This window comes from Amblyomma mixtum, chromosome 8 (genome assembly GCF_055824585.1).
Source record: "Amblyomma mixtum isolate Tamu chromosome 8, ASM5582458v1, whole genome shotgun sequence".
NCBI classification, from domain to species: Eukaryota; Metazoa; Arthropoda; class Arachnida; order Ixodida; family Ixodidae; genus Amblyomma; species Amblyomma mixtum.
This window is the reverse complement of record NC_143019.1, coordinates 142,693,491-142,720,368: the sequence shown is the minus strand read 5'-3', so window position 1 is coordinate 142,720,368 and position 26,878 is coordinate 142,693,491. Positions and strand designations below refer to the sequence as shown.

Here is a 26,878-nt window from a genome sequence, read left to right as displayed (position 1 = left end):
ATCGCAGGAGATTCCACGATAAAAACATACAGATACAAAAGCACGAGAAAGCACGTAAAAGCACATACGTCAAGGAGGTTTTTTTGTTTGTTTGCAAAGCTTCAAGATGCTAAACCAACTAGCCCGGCAGTATGCCTTACTGAACCAAATTTGCCGTACACTTTTTTCAGCCCGTGGTAAATTTTATGGCGATATGGCATGACCTGAGTGTTTTGTTGCGGAAGCAACACTACACTAGGTGTAGTCTGCGCTTTTAAGTGTCGTGAATGTGTCTCCTGCTGTCCTAATCCTTTCGAGCAGTTAAACCTTTAATTCAGGAATGAAACAACTAGCCCGGCAGATCCTTTTCCACCTAGTGCTTGTAAGAATCGGTCCCCTACGGGCTGATCCAAACATACCTCCTGTTCCTTTCAGATACATGTTTTCACCACCACCACCTGCGATTGCCGCGCTGTTGATTCCGCAGGTCTGCTCGGGATGGCCATTGGTCAAACCACAGCCATTTTTTTTGGTTCGCTTCTCTTGGGCTAGTGGACTGGGCTGCGACCTTCATTTTACTTGCCAAAGATTCAACAAATGCCAACCACAAGGACGATGGGAAACCGGAAGTTCTTAACCGGACTGACTGCTCTGCAAGGCTTTGCTGTATAACATGCCGGCAACTTGGTTTCAGAGCATCCATAAAACAAAGGTTCGCAATGCTGAGTTTCATCAATTTCCAATGTGCAGATTCATAAGGCGACAGTGTCTTTTGAGTCCTAGGAGCACACTTAGAACACAGGCGTCCGTAAGATAAAAACTTTACTTGTAAATCAATGAACCAAACCGTCTTGTGAGAGGGTAAGTCCTTAGCAAAAGCATGTCCTTAGAACAATCAATAAAATAGTGAAAATCTTGTCCGCAACAGGAGTTAGCTGGTCAGTTGATAAATTAAGAATAATCGTAAAATCCTCTATATATCTGGAATCCTGACAACACGCGTGTCCTGAAGCGCTTCCCTCAGCGCTGAGTCAAACTTAGACATAGCACATTATGCCGAAAACGCACAACACTCGAGCCGATACATTTCCATTCTTTTTGTCAAAAATAATTGTAGCCGTGCTGTACAATGGTGGAAATTATACACGCCAGGCTGAGCTCCAAGGACTTGATTGCAATTGCGCGCTTGTTCTGGAAAGCAACAGCCCCCTTAATGTCGAGTAATACGAGAACTGCTTCTAAAAGTTCGTCATGGGGTACTGAATAAAACCAGTGCTTCATGTCAACAGAGAAGGCAGCAATGAGGCGAGGAAATCCGTTGATAAGGCTCTCCAACATGGACAACGAGCTCTGCCCTGCAAAGAGAAAAGATGGCATATGTCCCTTCAAGGCACGTTGAAAGAAGCTTGAAGCCGTCTACTGCTATGAACCCTCCTCCATCACAATGGTCCTAAATGGGCTGCCGGGCTTGTGCGCCTTTGCAGTGTACAAGACATGCAAAACATTTTGTTGGCATTTGCGGACTTCCTTCTAGAGCTTATCCAAATTCAACTGACTGAGAAGGCGTAGTGCAAACGCCTTCGCCTTGCGAGATTTTAAACCTGAAAGCTTAAAGTTTTTCTTTTGCATTCCTGCGGCCGCTCTTGTCTCGAACGCCGAAGATGGAAGCAAAACAATCCCACCTTACAAGGGTGGACGTGCAGGCTAGTTGGTGAACCATGATTCTTTAAAACAGCGCAAAAGACAGGGACACAGCGCTGTGTGTGTCTTTTCTATCTGTGTCCCTGTCTTTTGCGCTGTTTTAAAGAATCCCACCTTCCTTATCCACCTGAAGAAGCCCGAGGTCATTGTCTTCGAGGTGGGCGATCAAGGGTTGCAGGTCCTTGGTTTTCGTGTTGTTGCTACCCCCCGCACTCATAACGCAGCCAACGCGTTCCGAGACAGCAGTTCCTCTCTTCTGATGAGGCCGTACTGGCCACTCCGTACACAGCTGCCAAAAGCCTATGTTTCTGTGCCCGTGGTTTAACGCTTAACTTTGGACCAGATCTTAAAAATGTCGTCAAGGGCTGCCGGAAGGGGGGCTCCGTTAAAATGGCCGATGTGCCTGTTTCTTCCTGCTTGCCTAGACTTCTCCGAAGTTCATTTCAGTGCAGCTCAGTCAGTATCACAGGAAGGCGACCATGCTGCCGAAGCTTGTTTCGTCTCCCCGGAATGCTGGAGCTAGTTGCCCAAGTACCATAGTCAATACTTCAAGTTTCTAAACTGATGGTAGAGCCCCGACTTCAAAACCTTGCAGGCGCGTTTCCAGTGTCCCAGAGAAGGTTGCAGGGGACCAAACAACTGCAGATTTCTAAAGGTGGACAGCCAAATTTTACGTGATGGGCAAAACACGTGCCCTAACCGTAGTGAAGGCGATTGCGCTGGCGGAAAAGACATGACGTCCGTGAAAGTGAACAAGCACAGAAAGGAGCCAAAGGTACACGAACACTATAGTTCAGGAGTGTGAATTGTTACGCAGGTCGGTTATTCATGTCCTATCAAAATTCATGACTCGGAACTGCACTCGATTCCTTCTGGGAGCCCTCATGGTGCATCTAAGGCAAGCCTGTACACAGCACGGCGGCAATTATGTGGTACAAAAAGAAATATGTATTGGTTCGAGTGCCGGGCCCGATATGTGCGACGTGTTCTATGCAAAGTTTGACGCATCGCTGCGGGAATCACTTCCGGACAAGCGCGTTGTCACAGTTTTTAGATTTCTTCTCACTTTTTAGTCATCCTGAATTTATCATCAACTCCGCAGCCAACTCCTGTTCCTGCTGTGGACCAGATTTTGAAGGTTTTTACCGCCTGTTCTAAGAAAATTGTTTTTACCAAGGACTTACCCTCTGAGACGATAGTTTCGTTCCTTGATTTAGAAGTTTTTATGGGACGGACGCGTGTGTTTGAAGTATGAGAGCTCCTAGGACTCAAAAGACACTTTTCCTATATGAATCTGCAAGGAAGAAATTGGTTAAACGCAGCATTGTGAACTTGTATTTCATGAATGACCTGAAAAAGTTGCCTGCATGTTGTGCAGCAAAGCCTTTCAGAGCAGGTGGTCTAGCTAAGCGCTTTCGGCTTCCCATCATCTTTGTTGATGGCCGTTGGTGAAACTTAGCCAAGAAAAATGAAGGTCGTAGCCCATTCCACCTGCCCAAGAGAAGCGGCAGAAAATATTCAGGTGATCGCATACCTACGGAAAATTTCTCATGGTATCAAAAAACTTTTCCCAAAAACTTCATGTCCCCCCCCCCCCCCCCCCCCCCCGTATTCTTTCTGGTCTTCGCACCCGCATCTCCGGCGGTGAATGAGAACAAGCCTGCAAGAGCAACCACCGAATGAAGCTCACATAGTATGCGGTGGGGGTTGTGTTCTCAATCCCCACGACCTATGGGAAAGCATACATGGGGAAGACGGGGCAATGCCTGAATGACCGTCTCAGGGAACAAGGCAACCCGTTGCAAAGGGGCAGAGGCAGCAACATGGTTTTGCTTCCGAAGGAATGCGGCATATGCTCGCCCCTTTTCCAACTCATGGGCATTATTGGCTGGGGAAATTCAGGCCCCAGTGAGAGATGGAGACGAAATGACGACAAGAAATCATTCTTTTCATTTGCATGTGCGTTTGGCCAAGAAAAATGGCTCAAGTACGTAGGCGAGCAAGCTATAAATTAGTTGTATTCCGGTGACAATGTCTGCGTGTGCCGCCTTCTTGCCCTGCGTCTTTGTTGTGGGTGGTTTTTTGATAGAACATGTTTTCCATTCAAACCAGGAATTTTCCGCTGTTCGCGGCAGCAGTTGCATTGACCGCAGTGAGATAATTTAGTTTGGTGTTTACGATTTTGGTTTTCTGCTGTTGTTCAGAGTCCTCTATGAAACTTCCCCATTTAACCCCCCCCCCCCACCCCCACCCCCCGTTTCCTTAATCATTAAATGAGTGGTGTGCACACAGATAACTGCATACTTAATATACACAAAGTGCAAATGCAGGGAGGCAATGTCGGTCGGTAGAAACAAAGTATGTGGGTGGCTTTGCTCGCATACTGTGCAATATGACAGCACAAAATTTTTTGCTCACTGCACTCCTTTGATACCGCATTGATTCGTATGTTCATTCCGAAAATCTACCATTACATTTCTTATTGAAATTGGGTATCTGGCCCAGAGCCAGGTGAACCATGGCGATCACGATCAAAAGCTCGAACTAAAAGAGAGTTCGTCTTCTTAGGGCAGGTAGTGAACACTCATACGGATCAAGAGAGGGAAAGAACTAGATTATTAAGAATGGAATGGAGCACATAATGCAGGTTATCTCAGATCATGAATGGCAGTTTACCAATATCCCTCAAGACAAAAGTATACCACAGCTGTATCTTACCAGTACTCACCTATGGGGCAGAAACATGGAGGCTAACAAAGAGGGTTCACCTTAAGTTAAGGAGGACGCAGCGAGCTATGAAAAGAAAAATGACAGGTGTAACGTTAAGAGACCGGAAGCGGGCAGAGTGGGTGAGAGAACAAACGCGGGTTAATGACATCCTAGTTGAAATCAAGAGGAAGCAATGTGTTTGGGCAGGGCAATCCATCATTCGTAGGCAAGATAACCGCTGCTACTTAAGGGTAACCGAGTTGATTTCATGAGAAGGCACGCGTATTAGGGAGTGGTAGAAAGTTAGGCAGGATATTAAGAAGTTTGCGAGGATATGGTGGCCGCAGCTGACAAAGGACAGGGCTAATGGAGAGACATGGGAGAGATCTTGGCCCTTCAGTTGGCATAGTCCGGCTGATGATGATGATGGTACTTACTACCAAGTGCTTGCCCTGGTGCAGCTCTGAGCGGTCTCGGTTACGGGAGAATTCGAAGTGGAGTGCTCAGAGACACAAGAAGTTGGGCATTGGTGGCTCGGTGAAGAGAGTCCAAGGAGGGACAGAAGTGATAAAGAAGATGGGCTCATGTGGTGTCGTGCAGCCGTCATGACGAAGGCAAGCTGCGCCTTTGAGAGAGCACCTTTCAGTCTAGCACGGTGTCCAGGACACTGAGGGATTTGACGATGTCCTCGTCCTGCAAGGAAGCATGCGAATCATCGGGACTGCGAAAATGTTTTGAGCCCTTCACAGGACGCAGCCAGGAACCCGTAAGTTAATACTCATGTCTGTGATATAAAACTAAGAAAACAAAGAAAACCTAAATCAGATACCAAAGTATAACTACACAGGAGGTATAAGAAAAAAAAACTGAATAACATATAAAGGCAACATCATGCGTATACCGCTAGGTGCAAAACTGTGCAGCCTATATGAAGCTTTTGAAGTGTCTACTATTTTTCAGTGCACCTCGTTGCCGAACCTATAGCGACAGAGTTGGGCTACCACCACAGCCCGTTAAACACATCTTTTTTTTTAATTTTACGCTTGTGTTAAATAGGGCGCCGTGGTGGTCAATACATGACGCAAAGCAACATAGCTCTACACTGAAAAACAGAAGTAAAACAGAAAAAAATTGAAAGATTTTTGGCTGCCATGCACTTGCAGGATACAAGCATATGCAGCGCAGAACAATACCTGAAGCAAACTCTTGTGTGCTTCAGGAACAAAAAACGCCCAGTGGAGGGCTTCATATAGTTTTGACCAATTGCGGTTGGGGGTTCTTTAACATACACTGGCATCTGTAGCATTTCGCCTGCAGCAAAATGCGACCGCCGCACTCGGCATAGAACCGGCACCTCTCTGGTCAGCAGGCGAGCGCTATAACCACGGAGCTACCACGGCGGCTGGAAAAAATTCTGTCCTATAAAATATACCTACACCCAGCTGAGGGTTACGTTGACAGGCGCTTTATTCTATTTTAACTGGACTCTACAAGACATGCTTGATGTCATTATCTTTGTAGTTGCCTGCACTGTCGGTCCATGAACATCAAATCAGCAATGCTTAAATACAAGCCTAGTTTGATTTAGTCGTCTACTGATAATTTTTTAGAAGCTGAAGCTCACAGTTCGTTGACAGTTAAGAACAAATTACTCGAGAAATTTACAGAAAGAGGTCCCAACGTACTTTCACTGCAGGCCGGGCAGGTACGTATACTGCAGGCCCTTAAATTGGCCCTAGCTAGAGGTGCAAGAAAAACTGTGTAGCTATCCCCGGTGGATCGTTTCAATGCATTAGCAGCCAAATGTTCCTCATATCCGGAATTGACACGTAAAAAGTTAACACTCAAAAGGTCGTTATATCCGAGGCGGCATGCTAAGGTTCGTTAAATCTGAGATACTATAATAAAGTTCGTATAGGAAGTATACTTGTTCGTAGTCCCGCGGGTGGGTTTGCACCTGCCCGCCGTGGCAGGTGGTCCACCTGACACTGGCTGCTGACAGACGGCAGTCGCCATTTGTGCTTGCACAGACCCTTCCAATTTTAAGGCGATAACAACACAGTCGGAATCACGTAACAACACAGGGAAGCAGACTGCATGAATCTGAAGAGCAATGGAATGAGCAGTAAGGACCTGCGGTAAGAGAGGTTTAGTGTTTTCAGGCAGGTGTCACAATCACTAAGGCACGAATAAAACAGACATTTACAGGGACGCCGTGTTTGTCGCCTTATTCCGCGTCCTTTCGTTGTTTTTACTTTCCAAGCATTAAGCAACTAACCCGCGTTAACGTTTTTACACAGAGGAAAGAATTGCACTCAGAGCAGTCACCTGACCGCGTTCTCTCGTTTTCGAGAGAGTAACCCAGTCTTATGCAGACACGATGCAAAATTAGAGCGTGCAAAAGAGTTCAGAATGCAGAAAAGGTACCTTACCAGTAAGCATGTTTCAATGAATTCGTCATATGTGACCACGCCGTCATTGTTCAGGTCCAGTTTCTGCAACACGTAAAGCAAAAATTGCTTATTCCCTGTTTTATTGCTTTTCCCTGCTTATTCCCTGTTTACCCTGTTGTTCTTCAATTTCTTGGCGAGTGTTAGGTTTTTTAGAAGGATGTCATTTCCTCGCCAGACGAGTTTTCGTCGAACTCTGGACTAAGCAAAAATTGCTATAATTGCAGTTCCTCGGTGCGCAAACCTGACTATGTGATATCTTCAATTTTCCTTACAGCAACAAAAAAAAACGGAAGCTTGGCGGCAACTTCGCTTGATAACGGAGTCAGCTACAGAAAACTGTCTGACTCTACCAGGAGGTAATGTGGACGGAGTACCAGCCCACCTACCGCGTTGCTCGCTAAGCGGTTGCTTTGCTCCGTCTCTAGTGTAGCTGGCGACATATGTGGCCATTGTAAGCGGACTTGCCCAGGAAATCCGTTAGAATCAAAGGAACTCTTTGCCGTGACTATCTAACGTTTAAAAGAGCCAGTTACGATAGGGGTATGGCCTAAGTAACTGGTATTACCAATACACAGTGTTCTTTGGAGGGAAGTGGTAGGTGCATCTATCGGTATACTTCGCTGCGGAGGCAAGAGGGCGCGCCCCGGCGCTGCAGCTTCACCTTCATTGTCAAGAACATGGTTTCCGACCATACCTTAGAACACATTTCATCAACGTATGAATAAAGATAGTTATGCGCTCGAGAGCAGACAAGGGTACAGTAATGATGCGAGGAGATTAAGAAGTGTGCCGGGACATGGCGCCCGCAGCTGGCACAAATGGAGAGATATGGGAGAGGTATTTGTCCTGCAGTGGGCACAATCGGTCTGATGCTGATGATGGTAGCTAAGGAACCCAAAAGTGATGGGAACCAAAGAAAGCAAAGGGAAATGCTTTTTTTCTTGTGGTGTCTATTATTTGAAAATTAGCATTGTACTCACTTTATGGCTGACAATAATTCATAAGAAATGGAAGTAAAAAGCAACAAAATGCCCCAGGTGACATCTTACCCAAAACCTCCCTATGTCGCGTACGGCGCTCTACACCCGCGCTCGGGCAGCGGCTGTCAAATATTCTAAGTTGAGCAGAGGAACTACCACCCGTTTCTTAGTCATACAGATGTCGCTGTTTTGAGACGATTCACAACAAAAAGAAAAATGTGATGGGCAACCGACATCACAGCCGGACCGGATAGACAGTTAATCGGCCCAGCACCGGTTAAGTGATCGTGCTATTCTACCTTACCGTGCAGAGCTTCGACATCAATATAAAAACAAAGGACTGATTTCGCGCGAGGCGAAATATATCGCTAGGCCTTACTTCAAGATGAGACAAGCAAAACTTTAAAACTTTAAAAGCGTGACATTTTTGTCGACAGCTCCTGCTTACAACGATGAGGCAGGCATTAAAAGCTTCCGCCTTGAAAGAATCGTCAGTTTCGCAAACAAATCGGTGCACTTTTAAGGCGGAAGCCTTTAATGCCTCATCGTTGTAAGCAGAAGTTGTCGACAGAAATGTCACGCATCTCAGTTGGTCGAAACGATCGTGACGTCACAGTGCGCGAATTTCAAACGGGGCTAATTGTACTTAGGCAGGTAACAATGCAACCAGTTAAAGGGATCGTATAGTGATGCTCCAAGTAAGTGGTAATGAGTTTAATAAATTGCTTAATCACCAAATTAGTATAATTAACCTTTCTAATCAGGCAATATAATTAAATAAAACCAAGTAGGAAATTTGTCGAGTTCAGGAATCGAACCCCGGTCTCCGAAGTGCGAGACGAGCGTGCTAACCACTGCGCCATGCCAGCTCGATGGTTTGGAATGAACAGAGGCGCCTCTAGTGAATACGGTGTCTTCGTTCCCTCCCGTCTTCCTCCCTTCCCGTTATGGCGAGGTTCAGGTGTCCACCGAGGTATGTGAGACAGATACATTTCCTTTCTTCAAAAACCAATTTACAGACGAGCAAGGCGTAGAGCTGAACGGGCGATGGCGTTCTATGGACTCCCTGGCAGCGTTGCAAGACTCTGTCGTGTTTCGAAGCTTAACATCTTAACAACACATCAGTGGCACAAGCAGCAACACCACGCTTAAGGCTTTCGCCTCACCGCACTTTAGGTCAACAAAGTGTCCCCTGAATTTTTATCCTTGTAGTGCGAAAGCAATACTTCAACAGCGGTCCTGAAAAAGGCGATGTCTGTCTGAAGCCTGTCAGATGCCTGCCTAAATAATATGAGTAACGCTTTGACTGGGACTCGAATCGGCAGCGGAACGGAAAGATTAGCTTCGCTGGCCATTGCCCGAGAGCACTGCGCTATCGCCGCAGCCGATCACGCCTTATGTTAAACAGCAACACAATCTCCCGCAAACACACAGACTAACATGGACACCTGGTCACGAAGGCCTAGCTGGAAATGAGGTAGCCAACGATCTAGCCCGAGATTTAACCCACCGGGCGGATCCTCATCCCTACCCCACGCCCATGCCTAGCACCTATGGTGACAGATTAGAACATATTAGGCTGGAGTGCAGAAAATACCCACCCCCTCACTTAAAACTAGACTCCTCCGCAGCCATAGACTGGAGGAAAATTCAGACCAACACTTTCCCTAACTTGTTCATCCTACACAAGATTAGCCTCACTCAATATCAGAATACATGCCCTTGTTGTGGAGCTTGCCCTACGCTCTACCAGATATCGTGGGAATGTACAACGAAACCAAAACACTTAACTGTATCCAACCCGACATATGAGCAGTGGGAGGTGGCCCTGACCAGCGAGACCCTGGATCAGCAACTTAAGTTGGTTCAGCAAGTCCGTCAGTCAGCTAAAGCCAGTGGCGCCTTGGACTAGGGGTGCCACCCAAGTTGCTCGAGCAACCTTCCTCATTTTAAGTAAAAGTTTTCTCTCCCCGCCCCCCCGCTGCACGCATTGCACACCGTCCTCCTCATCAACTTCCATCTGTGCGCAAAAGGAAGGGAAACGAACATAACCGGCCCACTGGGTTACCTGGGTAAGTTTAAGCGTCAGTTGTACTTTGGGCTACAAAGCGGTAGTGACAAATATATGTGCACTGCTTGCGTCCGCGTTGACAACGTGTCGGCAGAAACGCTGGACTGGAACTATGGGCCGCCGGCGTTCTACAGGTTCATTGGCGTTGACATCTTGCAGACAGTTAATTTTCAGGAGAGGAGAGCTGCTCCACTGGCTTCCTGGGCCTGTCTGCACCTCAGTCGCGCTTTCATTTTTCTAGCAGTGGTGTCCACTTGCAAAAAAGCTGCTTTCGCACAATATTCCGTGCTTAGCAATGCTAAAAGCCTTGTTCAGTACTTTCATGGTTTACTATTAATACCTGCTCTTTCAGGAGTAAATTTTCAATCGAGAGTTAGCGCTCGAACTTGTGGTTCTTTCTGTAGTCGTCTTCATGCGCTTTTTACACGACGCATATTAATCAATTCGCCTGATTTTCTACTGTAATATTAGCGTTTTGTACTCGTATACTTTTCCGAAAACACCCAATGGTGCTTTCGGCGTAACAGGTCATTTAAAAAAAAACAATATCTAGAGTAGACTTCAATTCAGTCTGCATGCGCGTAGGCTCAGGCTTGATAATGAGCTGTGTCAGATTGTACGTCAGTATTGCGTCGACAAAGATTGGTTTGTTGGTTTGGGTTATTGGGTTTTAACGTCCCGTAGCAACTCAGGCTATGAGGGACGCCCTAGTGAAGGGCTTCGGAAATTTCGACCACCTGAGGTTCTTTAACGTGCACTGGCATCGCACAGCACACGGGCCTCAAGAACTTCGCCTTCATCGAAATTCGGCCGCCGCGGCCGGGATCGAACCCGTGTCTTTCGGGTCAGCAGCCGAGCGCCGTAACCACTGAGCCACCGCGGCGGGTGCGCCGACAAGGAGTAGGGAGACTCTAGTGAGAGCCTTTCGAGTATCGGATGATCAATTTTTTGACGGAGAGCTGGAAACCCTCTAACAGCAAGCTGCCTGACATGATGTTTTGATACACAGGAATTCATTAAGCATTTTTACTAATGTGTTATCAAAGATGAGGGGACTACAGGATCCCTCAACGAATAAATGAAATTGTGCGAGGAATATATTGATTCTATTGATTTCTAATCCGTCAATGTTCGCTAACTTTCATACCTGAAGAGACTATTTGTACAGTATCGCAAGGCCACTGCCGCGATCATCTCTGCCGTTACGGCAAATAATAGCCACACGGTGTTGCTTCACAGCTGTGCATGTCTGGATGCAGCCACGTGTCGGTCACTACCGTAGCATGACTGTTATGTGATAAGACAATGCATTCTAAGTCACCTCTTTGGCTCGTTATGTCTCGGACATTCACATTAACACACCAAAAAAAGATTTTTTAGAGCAGTCGCCCAGTCACTGCGTCCGGTTTGGTTCACAGCTTTCCTGAACCACTGGAACCCCTTTCAACAAAATGCAGTTACGCGGAAACAAGTAATGATCTCTCTTGACCTTATCGTGAATACCTTTTACCTTTGTGCTTTGATTTCTGTCGTGAGCTGCACTATCCCGAAGGTGCTTTCTAATTGCTTTCTGGCAGAGAAAAAACTTTGAGACATCGCGCACGGTTAGAGCGCCAGCTAGGCGAGGACGCTCTTAATATACATTGGCATCCAGCCTGCCAGACGCAAAGATCTCGTAAGCTATTGAGCCGGCAAGGGTAGAGAAATGAGGGGCTCGTTATGGCACTCATACTACTTAAAACCACCAGTTTTAAATGAAAGCAATTAACAGGAAATTTTTTTCATGTGTTGATTATTTGTACGTTATTAGTGTAATAACTTGATGGCTGAAAATTGTTCGATATTGAAGTAGAAGAAGAAACTACTACAGCTTGCCACTGGGATCCGAATGACGGCCTCTGTAAATCTGGTACGTTGCTCTACCACCTTAGCTCTATCGGTGATTGTCGACAGGACAATCTGCTTGTGGAGGCGTACTTGGACTGCGTGTAACTCTTGAGAGTGTTGGCCAGCACTACCTTCTCTCATAGCTGGGGACAAAGAATTTCCTTTGTTACCGCAAGTTTCTCATATTTTTTTATGCTTTTATTTTTTTAAAGTTTGCTGGCTTCCTTAATACGTAGGTATATCGAGCCTCTCATTTCACAAAGGTTTTCTGTTTTATAACTTTTGAAAACCTCTGTTCTGGCTGCCTTGATACCACAGGTGTAACATGAGAGGATTCTCGCAGGGCTGTCCCCCTACCATTTTATTTATTGATACAGATCAGATGTGGAGGTAGTAGAAGTGCTTCCGCCCCGGCTTGTACACGATCGTTGCGTCGTAATCCTGTAAATGGAGGCTCCACCTCGTCAACAGCCCAGATGGGTCTTTGAGGATCGCCAGCCAGCAAGACAACGCGTCACTGACAACGCAAAAAAGGTATTCTGTAGAGGTATGGCCGGAACGTACTGATGGCCCAGAGTACTGCAAGGCGTTATTTCTCAGTCGTTTCTCAGTCGAGCCCGAAAGTGTACGGCTTGCGTAAGTGATGACTCGTTCGGCGCCGTCCTGCCACTGTACCAGGACCGCCCCAAGGCGTACGTTGGGCATACGTGTGTATGTCGGTTGCTGGTAGGCTGGCGGAGCGTGGCCACGAGGGGAGCTCGGCGGGAGCACTGCTGGAGTGGCGACAGCGACATCGTACCCAGAGGTCTGACGTAGCACGGGCGCATACGTGGGCCTTGCATCAAGCCGGCGAGGAACATCACAAATTTAGTGCTGGTCAAATGTTTAGGGGAATCCCCCAAGGTGGAGTAGATTTGTAATAAGGGAGTAATTACTCATTGGCATCCACCCGAGCGCAGCCATACGGCTACAAAGGAAAGCTATACAGCTTTCTAAGAAACTTCGTAGTTAAAGAAAAATTCGTCCTGGTCCGGGGTTCGAACCCAGGACCACCGCTACACCGGAGCAGTCGATGCCAATGAGTAATTACTCCCTTATTAAAAATTTATGTGTTGTGCTGCCAGGCGCACCTCGTTCTGGACGACTTCGCAGTGGCAGGAAAGATGGCGTACCGGACGGCATCCGGAAGGCCTGCAGTTCCTATCTGACGATAAACCGTACCAGCTCGCGTAGAAAGGTCGCGTCGCTACCGAGAGGCAAGAGATGGAATCAGGCCCAAAGATGTTGACATCGCGATTGTATTGGCGGGATCGCTGTTCCAGCGTCTTCTCCATAGTGGCCGCCTCGGTGAGAAACTCAGCCACAGTGCGCGGTGGGCTGCGCATGAGTCCCGCGAAAAGTTCTTGATTGTCACCCCACATTCCACAAGATTTTTCACGAATATTACGCGCCACACAATGAGCGACTGAAGAACTGCTCCAGGCTGCCGACTGGCCGCTAGCAAGATGGAAAAGCATGTCCTCCACTTCTGAGCTGTATCAATATTATTTTCTACTTGAGACACCCTGTAACACGGGCCTTTCTATATCCGCCGCAATTGACGACGGCGGTGGCGCTGGTCAGCCCTTTCAAGGTTAGGTTATACGCAACGCAAATACCTCTGAATGCAGAATATCAGAAAACCGCCCTTATAGCTCAGTTTTTAGGGCACCGTGCGTGGAAAACGTAGGTCTTGCGTTCGGATACCACTGGCGGATGTGGTTGAATTTTTATTCTCCTTTTCTTATAAATAATTTTCAGCCATAAAGTGATTACAAATTTCTCTTTTAACAACAAAAAAAAAGTGCTTTCGATGTATTGGTCTTACGCTCTGCGAGCAAAGAAAGGCCTTCTGCCATACGACTCTACGCACTCCAAATTAGTGAAAAGAGGTATTGCTTCACTGTGCCTTGAATCCGCGCTAAGGAAGTCATGCGTTCACAAGATGCGACCGAGTTTTGAAAACCAATTGGCTAGGCTGGCTTCAGCCGGATTCCATGGTTCGCTCGTGACAGGGGTCGCCGAAAGCCTCTTGCAGAAGTTGCAGATGAGGGCAGTGAGAGCTGGGGCAGAAGTCCCTCGTGAAGAGGTGAGACCTGTGGTGGTGTCGTATGTGCACAAGTTGGCCCACAACCTGAAGAAGGCTGCGAGCAGGCATGGTGTCCCGCTCGTCATTTCAGCCCCCCTGAAGCTCGGAAGCATTTATCCTCAAATCGACAGAAGAAAAGAAAAAGAACAAGAAAGAGGCTGTGGTATTAAGCATGGGCGACCTTTCATGAAATCTTTCGAAGGGGTCGTTTATGAAATACCCCTCTCATGCGGTCGTCTCTATATAGGACAAACAGGGCGCTGCATTAATGAGCGAATCAGGAACATGAACGCAACGTAGAACAAAATAAAGAGGGCCCAAATTTGCCGAAACATATCACATCCTGCCCTTAACCCTCTTGTGAGCCATGCTTTTCATCCGTGCGGATCCTTGCCAGAAGCAGCAATAATAAACCAGAGAACTGATTGAAGCGTTTTATATCTGTAAAAAAGGCAGTGCGTGTGTTAGCCAAACTTCCGTATCTCTCTACCAGGCGGAAAAAAAAAGTTTTTTTGAGCGGTGGTTATCGCATTGATGCGTAATTTCATTCTTTGCGCAGGCGGTGGCGTTGTGTATATATGTATCTGTGGTGTGCAAAATAAACTAGTTGCGAGTGGCGCTCTGTCCCGTTCTCTTGACTTGTGTGTGTGTGTGGTTTTTTGGCGCCTTTAGTTTACAAAGTCTAGCAAGAGAACACCAGTTCGCAATTGGTGGCGAGGGGCTGGAAGTAGTAAGAGAATATGTCTATTTAGGGCAGGTAGTGACAGCTGATCCGGGTGATGAGAGGTAAATAACTAAAAGAATAAGAATACCCCTCAAAAGAAAAGAATACAACACCTGTATCTTACCGGTACTCACCTATGGGGCAGAAACGTGGAGGCTAAGAAAGAGGGTTCAGCTTAAGTTAAGGACAACGCAGCGAGCTATGGAAAGAAAAATAATAGGTGTAACGTTAAGAGATCGGAAGCGGGCGAAGGGGTTGAGAGAACAAACGCGCGTTAATGATATCCTAGTTGCAATCACGAGGAAGAAGTGGGCTTGGGCAGGGCATGTAATGCGAAGGCAAGATAACCGCTGGTCCTTAAGGGTAACGGAGTGGATTCCAAGTGAAGGCAAGCGTAGCAGGGGGCGGCAGAAAGTTAGGCGGGCAGATGAGATTTGGAAATTTGCGGGAATACGGTGGCCGCCACTGGCGAACGACAGGGTTAATTGGAGCGACATGGGCGAGGCCTTTGCCCTGCAGTGGGCGTAGTAAGGCTGATGACGATGAACATGACGTCCAGGTTGCCTTTTTTTCAGGGTAAGCTGAAGAGATTGCGTTGTTTTGTTTTGTTTTTTGTGTCCTGATCCTATCTTACTATTGGTTGTAGGGTTACAAGCGCGATCTTCTACAAAAGCCATGATGCATTTTCAACAAATTTTCAATCGCAACTACCGCCCTGTGTTGTCGCCTTCCTCCGTCCTGTGTTCGTTACATTTTTTAGTCGTAATGGCTTACATACAGTAGAAATAGAGCATAAACGGCTTTATGAATTCTAGGAATCTAAGGGTACAAAAATGTGCGTATAGATACAAATGAATGCATAACAAAACTATGTAAGCAATGCAAAACACATCAAAGAGAAAAACACATTGCTGCAATTGTCATCATCAAAGAAATGTAATGAATATATTAAAGATAATATTTTTACTTGAAGCTATATCGACTAAAAAAAGACACACACAACCAATCAAACCATAAAAACAATAAAATGCTGGGAAACCCTATAAAGAGACCAACGAAAGTGTTTGAATTCGACATGGCATAGAGGAAAAAGATATTCATGGGAATGAGTCTAATCGAGGAAAAAGGAATTTAAGCTATTTTTTCATCCATTTTCTGCGTGTATTCCGTGTATCTAACAGAGATAATTCTGGCGGTTTATGTTCAAGTAATTTTCTGTCCACAAGTCTGAGCATTAAAAGGCCTGAATATTCCAAAACTTGCCCATGGCGTGTCAAATGCAAACGTATTCTTTGAGAAGTAAGAAAAAAACTGAATGGTCATGTTTTGTTTAACACTTTTTTTTTGGATAAAAGGCTGAGATGGCAGAGCGCATGAAAAAATGAAAATGTAGCATTCTTTGCTTGTTATTTAGTTTAACATGCCAGAGATAGTGAGTGACCTGAATACTTAGTCACTCAACAGTGTATTAGGACACTTAGACTGCCATATGCAGCAGAGACCCGCTCTGAATTTATTAATTTTTTTTCCGGTGCGATCATCTCGTCGTTTATTTAACTCATTTCATTTCATTTATTGGATTTGTTTGGCCAGTACAGAGACTGCAAACAAGGGAGAGCAAGCTAAAGGCGTCTAGTAGCGCCTGACAGAGGCCTGCCCTCCCCATGTAAAAAAAAAACAAAACAAAGTGGCACTTGGCAATGGTACAAAGTTTCCATAAGTATAAGAAACTAGAAAAACAGCGGATATATTGACAACGAAACTGAGATCAGGCATGCATAGAGCTAAGCACAACAAACTAAGATCAAAACATAACAAATACAAAAACTGATTAGGTAGAAACACACCACAACTAGCTATAACAAAAATATTCATGAACAGTTCATGAAATATTCATGAAAATCTCATTTAAATGAGATTGTTCCTATAGAAAAACTGCAATGCCTCCGTTCAGCAATCTCATCGTTCATAGCGGTTGTTCTCAACTTTGTCATCCCACTTCCTACGCCTCTCTAATTTCATCTTCCACTCCCCGAGTGCCGTCGTCACGAAAAGTAGGAAGCCACCGAATTTAAACGCCGACTGCAGCCTCCGTTTCTCAATCGGAAAGGTTCTCACCTGGAAGACCCTGGTGGCGTGGTCCCTGGCCGACTGGTCGTCCGAGTGGGGTGCCGCGTAATGTCCCAGCAGACTGTACACGGAGGAGATGATCTCGAAGATCTCTTCGCGCGTCACCGCGCCGTCCTTGTTGATGTCGTACAGGTTGAAAGCCCACTGCAGCTTCTCCTGCGGCGACCCGCGGGACAGCACAGACAAGCCCATCACGAATTCCTGCGGAGAGCACAGCATTGCAGCGCAACGTCAGCCGAAAGATGCGTGGAAGTTCACTTCTTCCTCTCGTTAGGGAGCTGCATTAAACAAAGCCCATTCATTGGCTTATTGTGTGAGCTGTGGCACGAAAGGCAGTACCAGTCTTCAGGTATGCGAGCGCCTTGTATGTGCCAACACCATGCTTACAAATAAAGGGGACGCTCGCGGGCGCCGGAGGCGGCTGGGAATGAAGGCTGGGATTAGGGCCCTTAAGATACATCTAAACAATATTCTTCAAAGCAGGTTTTTGACTTCACAGTGCCCTTCGATATGAAAGGCCGATTACCACAGCTGAAAGTGAAAGTGCGAAACTTCATTTGCAGGCCAGGTACTTTTTAAAAAAACCCCGATATGTCTTCGTGGGAGTCACCCTAGCCGGGGAACAGGGCGGGAGTGCTACGCATAGGAACACTAGTAAGTAAAACATTCCGAAATATATTTGTACTTTCACAGAGTACTCATGAAGGTGCCTGTCTGTGAACAGTTGGCGACTGATTTGAAGTAGAGCGTGACAACATATGTTATACATTTTGAGGCATCATTTTTATAACGTTACAGTTGTGTGCTCTGGAGCCGGCCGTGCTCGACAACGGCGCTCTCTATCCGCCGCTCGTATCTCCGAATGGCGCGAGCTTCTCGTGCAGTAGGACATGCCGCGTGTGCTATTATTACATTGCAAACTAGACATCCCAGACAGGGTTATATTGGAAAGTAGTTCTCAAACGCTATGAAAAGTGAAAAAAAAAGAGCACCTCCAGCCGTAGCACTTCTCAAAATTGCCTGGAGGGAAAGGTTGCGCCATGCAAGTGTCTAAAAGATCACTTTATCCACCAAGGGGAAGCCTTGAACATGAGCTGTTGAATTTGGCTTGACTACTGTTGGGCCTAAACTGGTGATTCTGCCTCGGCACCGGTATCTACACCTCGGTACTGTCCTTCTTGTGCAGATAAAAATATTTCAACAGCGGGTTGTTCACAACTTTATTGCACTTAGCGAGAGTGAATGTTCGATGCCAGTGTGGTATGTGGAAACCCTCACAGCACTTCATCGAGGTTTGCGCTTTTGGCAAAACACTAACCAAGCCAATGTATGAAATCTCATCTCCCCTGCATGCCCTTGCTAGAATAAATGCAGCGCCATCAACTTCTCCTCTAGGTATGAATGAGAAACTGTACGCCTCCAGCCGCCTCTAGCTGGATGGATAGATGGATGGAAGATAGGAGCGCCCCCTTTGAAACGGGTTGGTGGCAGTTGCCACCATGCTAGGATTTTTGTTTTATTTTTGCTTAGCTGTGTGGTAAACAGTTATTACAATTCGCAATTTTCTTTCAATGCGATTTCCTACACTTTAATCTCATGACACCTATCTGCTTTTGAGCCACCAATCTTCCAATTTCTTTATGCTAACTTCCACCCTGACAGTGAAAGCGCTCAAAAGGACAAGGGCGACAGAAAAGGAAAGACATACAAAGCGCTTACTTTCAACTGATTTCATTTCATGCGAAATCTTTTTCAGAAAAGTGAGCACTTTGTATGTCTTTACTTTTCTGTCATCCTTGTCCTTTTGAGCGCTTTCTCTGTCAAGGTGGAAAACCAATTCGCCCACTCAATTCCATTAGCTTCAACCGCAGATTTATTTAAATGACCTCTGTTAGCTGAAAGCATGAAAGCATCAACCCCCCAGACAGAATAGAGCTGGTAGAGCGATCAAAGTTAATCAATAAGCGCAAGCTAAGTAAGTAAGGAAGTTTATATATATAGAATTGAGTACATTCTAAAAAAACGAAGGTATCAGAAAAGCTGTGATGAGGAAAGTGGCTATAGAGAAAAATCGGGTAGGGAAAAATCGGAGAAATAAGAGAAAGCAATAGCAACGCCATTACCAGTAGTGATAAGTTACTTAATCTAGCTGAAGAGTTCCTCATAAATCTCTACAGTAGTCATTGTACAGAAGGGTGGGCTGCCTGACTGGTTGGTGCTGCATAATGTAAAGAAACTGTTCTGTTGTGTTCGATTTAATGGCACATAGGCAGCTAAGGCCATCATGCGCCATGCACAAGGTATAGGAAATGTGTTCAGCGGGATTAATAACAAATGTGGAAAGTGACTGGTGGTGTAGACGGCATAAAATGTTTAAATGCCTAGTTATTACAGGGAGAAAGAGATATAGGAATTGCTAATGGTAAAATGTTTAAAATGGTCAGCTAGACTCAGCGGCTATGCTTGGCTGGGCAAGGATGCAGAGGCTGCCAAACAATCAAATAAAAACCTGAGCGTTTTTCTCACGAACGAGAAAGTGGATGAGGAACATCAGGTGAAGCACTGGGTCATGATTTATATCCTCTCAAAAAACTTGCTTGTGTTAAAAACCTAAAAACGGAAGACATTTCCACAATAGCATTGTCACCGAAGATCACCGAGAGGTGGAAAGAGATGCGTTGATTATAAAACAGAGAAAAGCAGGCTTTCCTTAGTTTTTCTAGTTTCGAACATTGAAATAAAATGTGATTTACGGTAAGTTCATCTCCACATGTACAAACTGGTTTGTCTTGTTTAGTCAGCTGAAAGACGTGTGTAAGGTGTGTGTGACCTATACGCAGGTGGCATATGATCTGTAGCAGAACGGCAGATTGGGCGAGTTGTGTCCCATGGTGACAAGTACATTCAAACAGCGCTAGACAACAGGACCAGAAAGTGGAGGACACAAACACGGCGCTGAACTTACAACTGAGTTTATTTGAAGGAAAAATTTTCAATATATACATACAAAAATGGGCACACGTGCACACAGTCACAAACCAAAGTCTAAATAAAAATTGCACATGTTGTATCTGCTTCCAAACCTACCCTTTGTGCAGCAACGTCATTTCTTTCGTTGACAAAGCTAAAGAAGTTATTCTCACGCAACCATTCGATTTTCTAGTGATGTGGAATGCTTCGGCGACTTCTCTTGTAGTCTTGTCAGTATGAAAAAATAACAATTCTGTATCGTCAACGAATGGCACGCATTTGCATACACTGCAATGACTTGCCAGGTTCGTGTCTTTTTTTGCAAAGAATTGGATGCTCCATAAGCCTCACATTATTTCAACGGCCTGTCTGGACGACCACATGATACCACATGATAAGTGCGACCACATGATAAAGGAATTTCGTAAACAACCCCCATCTTGCAATTTAAGAACTTGTTCACATGGTTCATCTTGCAGACAGACTTCCGTTTGGCACCTTCCTGCTTTCTCTGAACTGCTAGCTGCTCCTAACTTATCCTGCTTATTAGGAGCAGAAAAAACAACCCTCACGCCATACTTGGCCCCTACCCTTTTAAAACGATCCGACAACGCGTGCACATAAGGCATGACAACAATTTTTTTCCATCAGGATTTTCTTTGGGCTGACCCGAACATTTAAGTGCTCTAAGAATCTTATTTGCACCAACCACCAGTACGGAATCAGGATACCTAGCCTCCCTACATCTCTAGGCTTGGACTTCAAGACTACCAAACATTTGATGCATACAAGATTTTTTGACGACCATACCAATACATCCTGTCACAATTCCGAATTTCACAAGCTTTGAATGACAAGGCGCGTAATTAACAAGAGGTTTTTCACTCCTGGGAGCGTATCGCCAGCATACATGGTTCGGCAAGAAGGACAAGCTCAGATCTAGGAACTGCAAGACGTACCCCTGAGGGATCCCATGCGTAAACCTCAGTCTGGACCCATGCCGTGAAAAAAACATCAAGTACCTCAGGCACACATTCAGTACCCAAAGTTCTAACTGGTTTTAGCAGGTCTTTGGGTACTGACTGTGTGCCTGAGGTCGCTTAGGCGGCGGACAACAAAGTAAGGGCCTAAGTAGCTGCGCAGTAACTTTTCGGACAGCCCGCGGCGACGAACGGGCGTCCAGACCCACACATAGTCGCCTGGGTTGTAGGTAACGCAGCGGCATCCAAGCTTCTAGCGGTCAGCATCGATCTGCTGCTGACGGTGAACGCGGTGTCCGGCCAGTTGCCGCGCTTCTTCCGCGCGCTGAACATAAGTGGCGACGTAGACGTCAAGTTCACTCTCACTGTCAGGGGGGTCGACGAGTAGCATAGTATCCAGGGGGGCGGTAACCTGTCGACCGAAGACTAATTCGAACTGAGTGAACAGCGTCGTTTCTTGCTGCGCGGTATTATACGCGAATATTGCGATTGGAAGAATTTGGTCCAATATTTTGGGCGCCATATCAACATACATGGAAAGCATGTCGGTCAAGGTCCTGCTGAGGCGTTCCACCAAGCCATTTGTCTGCGGGTGGTAGGCGGTTGTACGTCTATGGCTGGTGTTCGTGAGCTTGAGCACAGCCTGAGTGAAGCGGGCCGTAAATGCAGCTCCACGGTCAGTAATGATAGCTGCAGGAGCGCCATGACGCAGGACGATGTTGTGGACAAAAAATTCGGCGAATTCAGCAGTACCGTTTGCAAGTGACGTGGCCTCAGCGTACCGTGTCGAATAATCTGTCGCTACCACAATCCACCGTTTTCCTGTGGACGACTTCGGAAAAGGGCCGAGGAAGTCTATGCCAATTTGCTGAAAAGGGGTCTTTGGGGGTGATATGGGCTGCAGAAAGTCGGCTGGTTTCAGAGGAGCAGATTCGCGCCGTTGGCAATCGCGGCATGTTACGTATTTACGCACTGATGGTAGTAAACTGGGCCAGTAATACTTAATCCGAATCTTTATCAGTGTGCGACTGACCCCCAAGTGGCCGGCGGATGGTTCATCATGACAAGCGCTCAAAGATTTCGGAGCGTAACAGGGGTGGCACAACAAGCAGAAACGTCTCCTTGTTGCTGTCAAAGTTGCGCTTGTAGAGGACTCCACCCCGCAGAATGAAGGACTGTAGTCCATAGTGAAACACATGAGGTACACGAGCATTAATACCCTCCAGATACTTAAAGAAAAACGAGGAAGGGTGATTGTTTTGCCTCATTCCACAGCTACACTGTGATTGTTTTGCCGAATTGGAGTCCCCACGCACATGCAGTCAACTGTTTTCACCCCTATCTGTCTCTACCCCCCCCCCCCCCCCCCCCTGTTGTGTGTGATATGTAGCGGCGGTTTATGAAGACATTAAAGTGTGGCAAGTTAGCGCCTTTCCTGCCGTTTTTTCTCCTACTTTGTGCCTTCTTGTTGCGCTTTAATTCTTGCAATCTAGAAGAAGGCAGGCCCTTACATCGACGCTCCTGCCCAGAATATTGGTGTTCTCAAATCGAGCCCTATACGTGCTTATGCAAAAAAAAAAATGCAAAGGCTTGAAGTTATGTCGTTTTCTATATTTTTTGCGTGATCCCGGAGCCGGTGATTGTTTCAGCGGCGAGTTTGGCCTACATATTGTTACGTGGCGGCCAGCCGAAGAATGAGGCGTGATGAGCGATGGATAAGAGACGATTTAATGGCCGCTTGCCTAGCGCGAGCGCTCCGTCCCGCGCCTTCTTCGTCTTCTTCTTCTTCGTCTTCGTCTTCTTCGTAACAATATGAACACGCGCATGGAAAGGGAATACTGTAAACCACTCCTACGGGGCAGTTCACATAGGCGATGTCATGACTCTTCTTGCAGCGCCCGGCGCAACCGCCAGATATGCCGCAACGATGTTCTGAAAGCTTGTTGGGGGCTGAGAACACCAAAGGCACATACATGGTGCCTGCCGGCACATCTATGCCGGCCACTGTCGGCAAGGCAGAAATTTGGGCGTGTTGGTACGTATTCATGATTTTGTTCACAGCGCAACAAGAACGGGAAAAAAACGAAAGACGGAAGAGTAACACAAACAAGCGCTGACTATCAACTAGTTTTTATTGAAGAACACAAAGGGTATATATAGAAACACTTATCCAGCACACAGACTTTTTCTGGAAGGCACGTGGGAGTTCAGATACCATCCGAGAGGGAGTTGAGGTATCTGAACTCCCACGTGCCTTCCAGAAAACGTCTGTGTGCTTGATAAGTGTTTCTATATATACCCCTTGTGTTCTTCAATAAAAACTAGTTGATAGTCAGCGCTTGTTTGTGTTACTCTTCCGTCTTTCGTTTTTTTTTCCTGTTCTTGTTGCGCTGTGAACAAAATCATAAACACTTTCTTCAGATTGCGCGACATCTGGTGCTCCACCTCAAAACGGGGCTCATGTATTTTTGGGGCGCCTCGATTTTTTTTTTTTCAGGAGGTTTTCTGTAACTACTGATATGTCCGGTACAGTGAAGCCTGCCGTCAAAAGACAGGAAAGCACAGTGTTCAGGTTATCCTACATTCTATGAGGACACAGTTTTTGAAGCGCAGATTCCAAACAAAGAGAGGCAATAGCTCTTTTCACAACCTTGGAATGTGCCGACTCATACCTCAACAAACCTTTCTTGGTACGGGGAAGTACATAGCAAACACGGTTCCTACAGAATATCAGCTTCAGATCCAAGAAACGTAACTTTTGAAGAAGCGTGGCTTGTTGGGCCAGTTTCGCTGGTTTCCTACTTACCGTAAATATTGATTGATGGGCAAAAAACCAACTCTAGTCCTTTTTGATTCAAAGCGCTTAAAATGTGTAAAACGACTGGGAAGAGGCATGTAAAGGTACCCGGCCTTAAATGGATTTAAAAATCAGCCACATATCTAAAAACGGGACGGGGTGGTTCGGGGTTTTAAAGCTTTTGAAAATTAGAAATGTCAGCGGTTGATGGCTGCCGATATTGTTTCAAGTAAAATATAATAATACTTGGTAGACTACTGCCTTTGTATTTTCTATTCATTGGTACATGAACGCTACGGCTGAGATTGGAACCCGAATGTCTTGACCCTGTGCACGAACTCCTTTTCCCCCGATCCACTACAGCGAGTAGTACTCCCGTTCATGAAAAAGCTTGACTCAACCTTCAATGACAGCTCCCAGTTCGCTCCATTTTTAAGGTACAGTATGATGCGGCGACATTTGATTAAAAAAAAAACAATTGAAATACACAGAGCCTTGCCTTGAAGTTGATGGTCCCAGCCCTGTCTTTGTCCAAGGCCTTGAACACGTAATGCGCATACTGGGTGGTGTCTGAAAAAAAAAAATGTAAATGCTCTTAAACTTTTCCCAGCCTCCCATAGACTCTCAAATTTGGTCGCTGATTGAAAAAAAAAAAAAAAAAACGACTGAGTCGTAGGTACTGCATCCGAGCCTGCTTATGATTGGGGAGCATAATTCAGCATGCGAGCTCCTGGGCTCTTTTTATTCCTGTGGATTTTTCATAATAGAATGACCACTGTTTAGAAACTATTGATATCATTGTGGCACTATGCTGGGTCATGGTCCCTGTCTCATCCGCCAAAATATGGCGAGCTGGGGGCGTTCCACATTGTTCATCTTGAGAAAAAAGCACGTAAGCGCGAAAGCACCCACGTGATAGCTCTATTTAAAAAATGTGATAAGAGTGTCGTGTCTAACTACCAGCCGGTGTCAGTTCTTCTTGCCGTTTCTAAAGCTCTCGAAAAATGATCGTAATCAAATATCGCACTTTTGCAGCAAACACAACACAGGGTGTTTCACCTAACACTGTACACAATTTTTAGAAATAGGCTTCTTGAGTTTGAAGAGCACTTTTTTCACCATGGTAATGTCAGCGACATAGTACATCGGAATGCAGCTATGATGTGCTACTAAGCAGGCTGGTTATGTAATATTGAATAGTTAACTTTTTGACTATTACTGATAGGCTTTTTAATTATATAGAGGCATGTAACCCACCGTAAGTGGTATCCATATCAGATTTTAGATATGCGAAAAAGAGTTTATCGCCGGCGCTGTGGCTCGGCAAATTTCGGCTACATGGCGCCAAGATATATGCCCTTTCGAGAAGCTTGCTGGCAAAGCAACCACTGCAGTGCCCGTGACTGGGCAAAAAAAAAAAAGCGAAAATTTATTGGGCCTTAGCGCTGTGACGGAACAGCGCAAAACACCGGGACAAGAGACAAGCGCTGACTTACACCTGATTTTTATTTCGAAGAAACACTGCTTCTTATACCTTCTTCACCCCCTCAAAAACACAAGCGTCACAACCATATCGTTCAAGCGTCAAAAAAAAAAAAAATGTGATTATAAATCTGTGATTATTTGTCGTATGGTGCAATTTTTTTTGACGCTTGAACGATATGGTTGTGACGCTTGTGTTTTTGAGGGGGTGAAGAAGGTATAAGAAGCAGTGTTTCTTCGAAATAAAAATCAGTTGTAAGTCAGCGCTTGTCTCTTGTCCCGGTGTTTTGCGCTGTTCCGTCACAAATGAATAACCAACATGCCCAAACTAGTGTCCTCGCTTAGCGCTGATGGTAACCGCGTTTTCGAAATGTTAAAAACAGATATGGATATTAACTAAGGTAGGGAACACGCTTGTCATTAATTAAGGAGCCAAACAGCAATAGTTAAAAAGTTAACTATTAAGTATTAGTTAACTATTCTGCCAGTTAGCACGTCCTAGCTGTATTCCGAGTAACTACACCGTTAACAGTGATGTACAAGAAAAGCGCGTTCCTAACTCACAAAGACTGTTTAAACGTGGTGTAACGTCTTAGGTAAAACACCATGTATAACAACCTCACGGTACCGTCTAAGAAAGGACAAGTCTGCCGAGTTGGCGCTGTTAGACCTAAGGGATTTTATTCTAAAATATTTTGAAGACAAACACATTGTTAGAGGCAGTATTGTTGATTTCGCTCAGACATTCTATTATATTAGTCAAACCATGCCACTTAAAAACTGTATTGATTATGGCATATGTGGACTCATTCTGGCCCTGTTAGGAGCTACCAATCAAATAAGTTTCAATATGTTGAAACGGATGGGTGCACTCCAGCTCGAACATGCAAGTGGAGGGTGTATGTCTCAATTCAAATTTGTGAGAGAGGCTATTATGGCAACGAATTCACTCACATCCCGTCCCCTTAAAATTTAGTCGCCGTCAATGAGCGAAGAGGACGTTTCGGTTTCTGCCATTCTATATGAATGTTTCGCGCTATCTGGCGCAAAGGGCGAAACTGGCGGAACTGCAGTAAAGTAGCTGCCTATGGTAGGCGGCTTCAAGGCGCGTCATTCCACGAGGGATCAAACTTCCTAAATATTTCAAAATTTTAATTTTATCGATTATTTTATATATGTGCATATATCATTCAGTGCACCAACTTTGAATTTTGTTTTGAGAAAATGCTAATATTTCATGGGAAATAAAACTACAAACAACATCGCGGCAGAGGCAGCGTTTTCACGCACAGCTCAATTGCGCAACTTTCCAATGACGTAATAATCGAGATATTAAAGCCATGGCATAAATATTTTGCGTCCTAAACGTGCAGGTGAGAAAGAATATGTTATCAAAGTAATTTTCGCCATTGCAAGGAAGTTGTCGCTTATTAAAAAAATTCAAAACACAAGTCTTAAATGAGGCTGTTTTCAAAAATTTTTCTTCTCAAATATAAAGGACGTCTTCTTAATATTTGCGGAACAGATATGTACCTAGGTGCTAAACGCGCGCACGCGCTTTCATTGTGGTATATACCATAGGGAAGCGCAAGAAGTATTGTCCTAAATCTGGCGTTTGTGAGTGTATTAGTGTTCTTCAAAAAGTAAAGAAAAAAACGCCATCGCCAATCGTTCCTACAACTCCTGAAACAAATATCTAGAAGGAGGCGAAAAATAATTCGAAAGAATTATTGTGTTTCCAGCGATGTTATCTAAGTTGAAGCATGTAGCTTCTCGAGTATCGGCAGGGGCGCCTAAATGAAGCAGCTGAAGCAGCAAACATGCCCTCTGCTGCTCTATGAGACCTGTTCCGTCCGTAGAGAGCATACCTAAATACTTTTTATGTAA

The 26,878-nt window shown here is 45.5% G+C and overlaps 1 protein-coding gene across 9 annotated transcripts in view; it reads right to left on the bottom strand.

The window, feature by feature from the left end:
* Window positions 1-26,878, bottom strand: part of LOC149334672 (calsenilin-like) — a 461,575-nt gene that overhangs the window by 6,823 nt on the left and 427,874 nt on the right. For all 9 annotated transcript variants that reach the window (XM_089555284.1, XM_089555283.1, XM_089555280.1 and 6 more), the window contains 4 exons: window positions 24,009-24,079; window positions 16,751-16,963; window positions 6,822-6,884; window positions 4,827-5,082 (listed from right to left, as the gene is read on the bottom strand). In XM_089555284.1, the coding sequence (XP_089411410.1) occupies window positions 5,032-5,082; window positions 6,822-6,884; window positions 16,751-16,963; window positions 24,009-24,079 (398 nt within the window). In that variant the 3' untranslated portion in view covers window positions 4,827-5,031. The remainder of the gene's footprint in view (window positions 1-4,826; window positions 5,083-6,821; window positions 6,885-16,750; window positions 16,964-24,008; window positions 24,080-26,878) is intronic.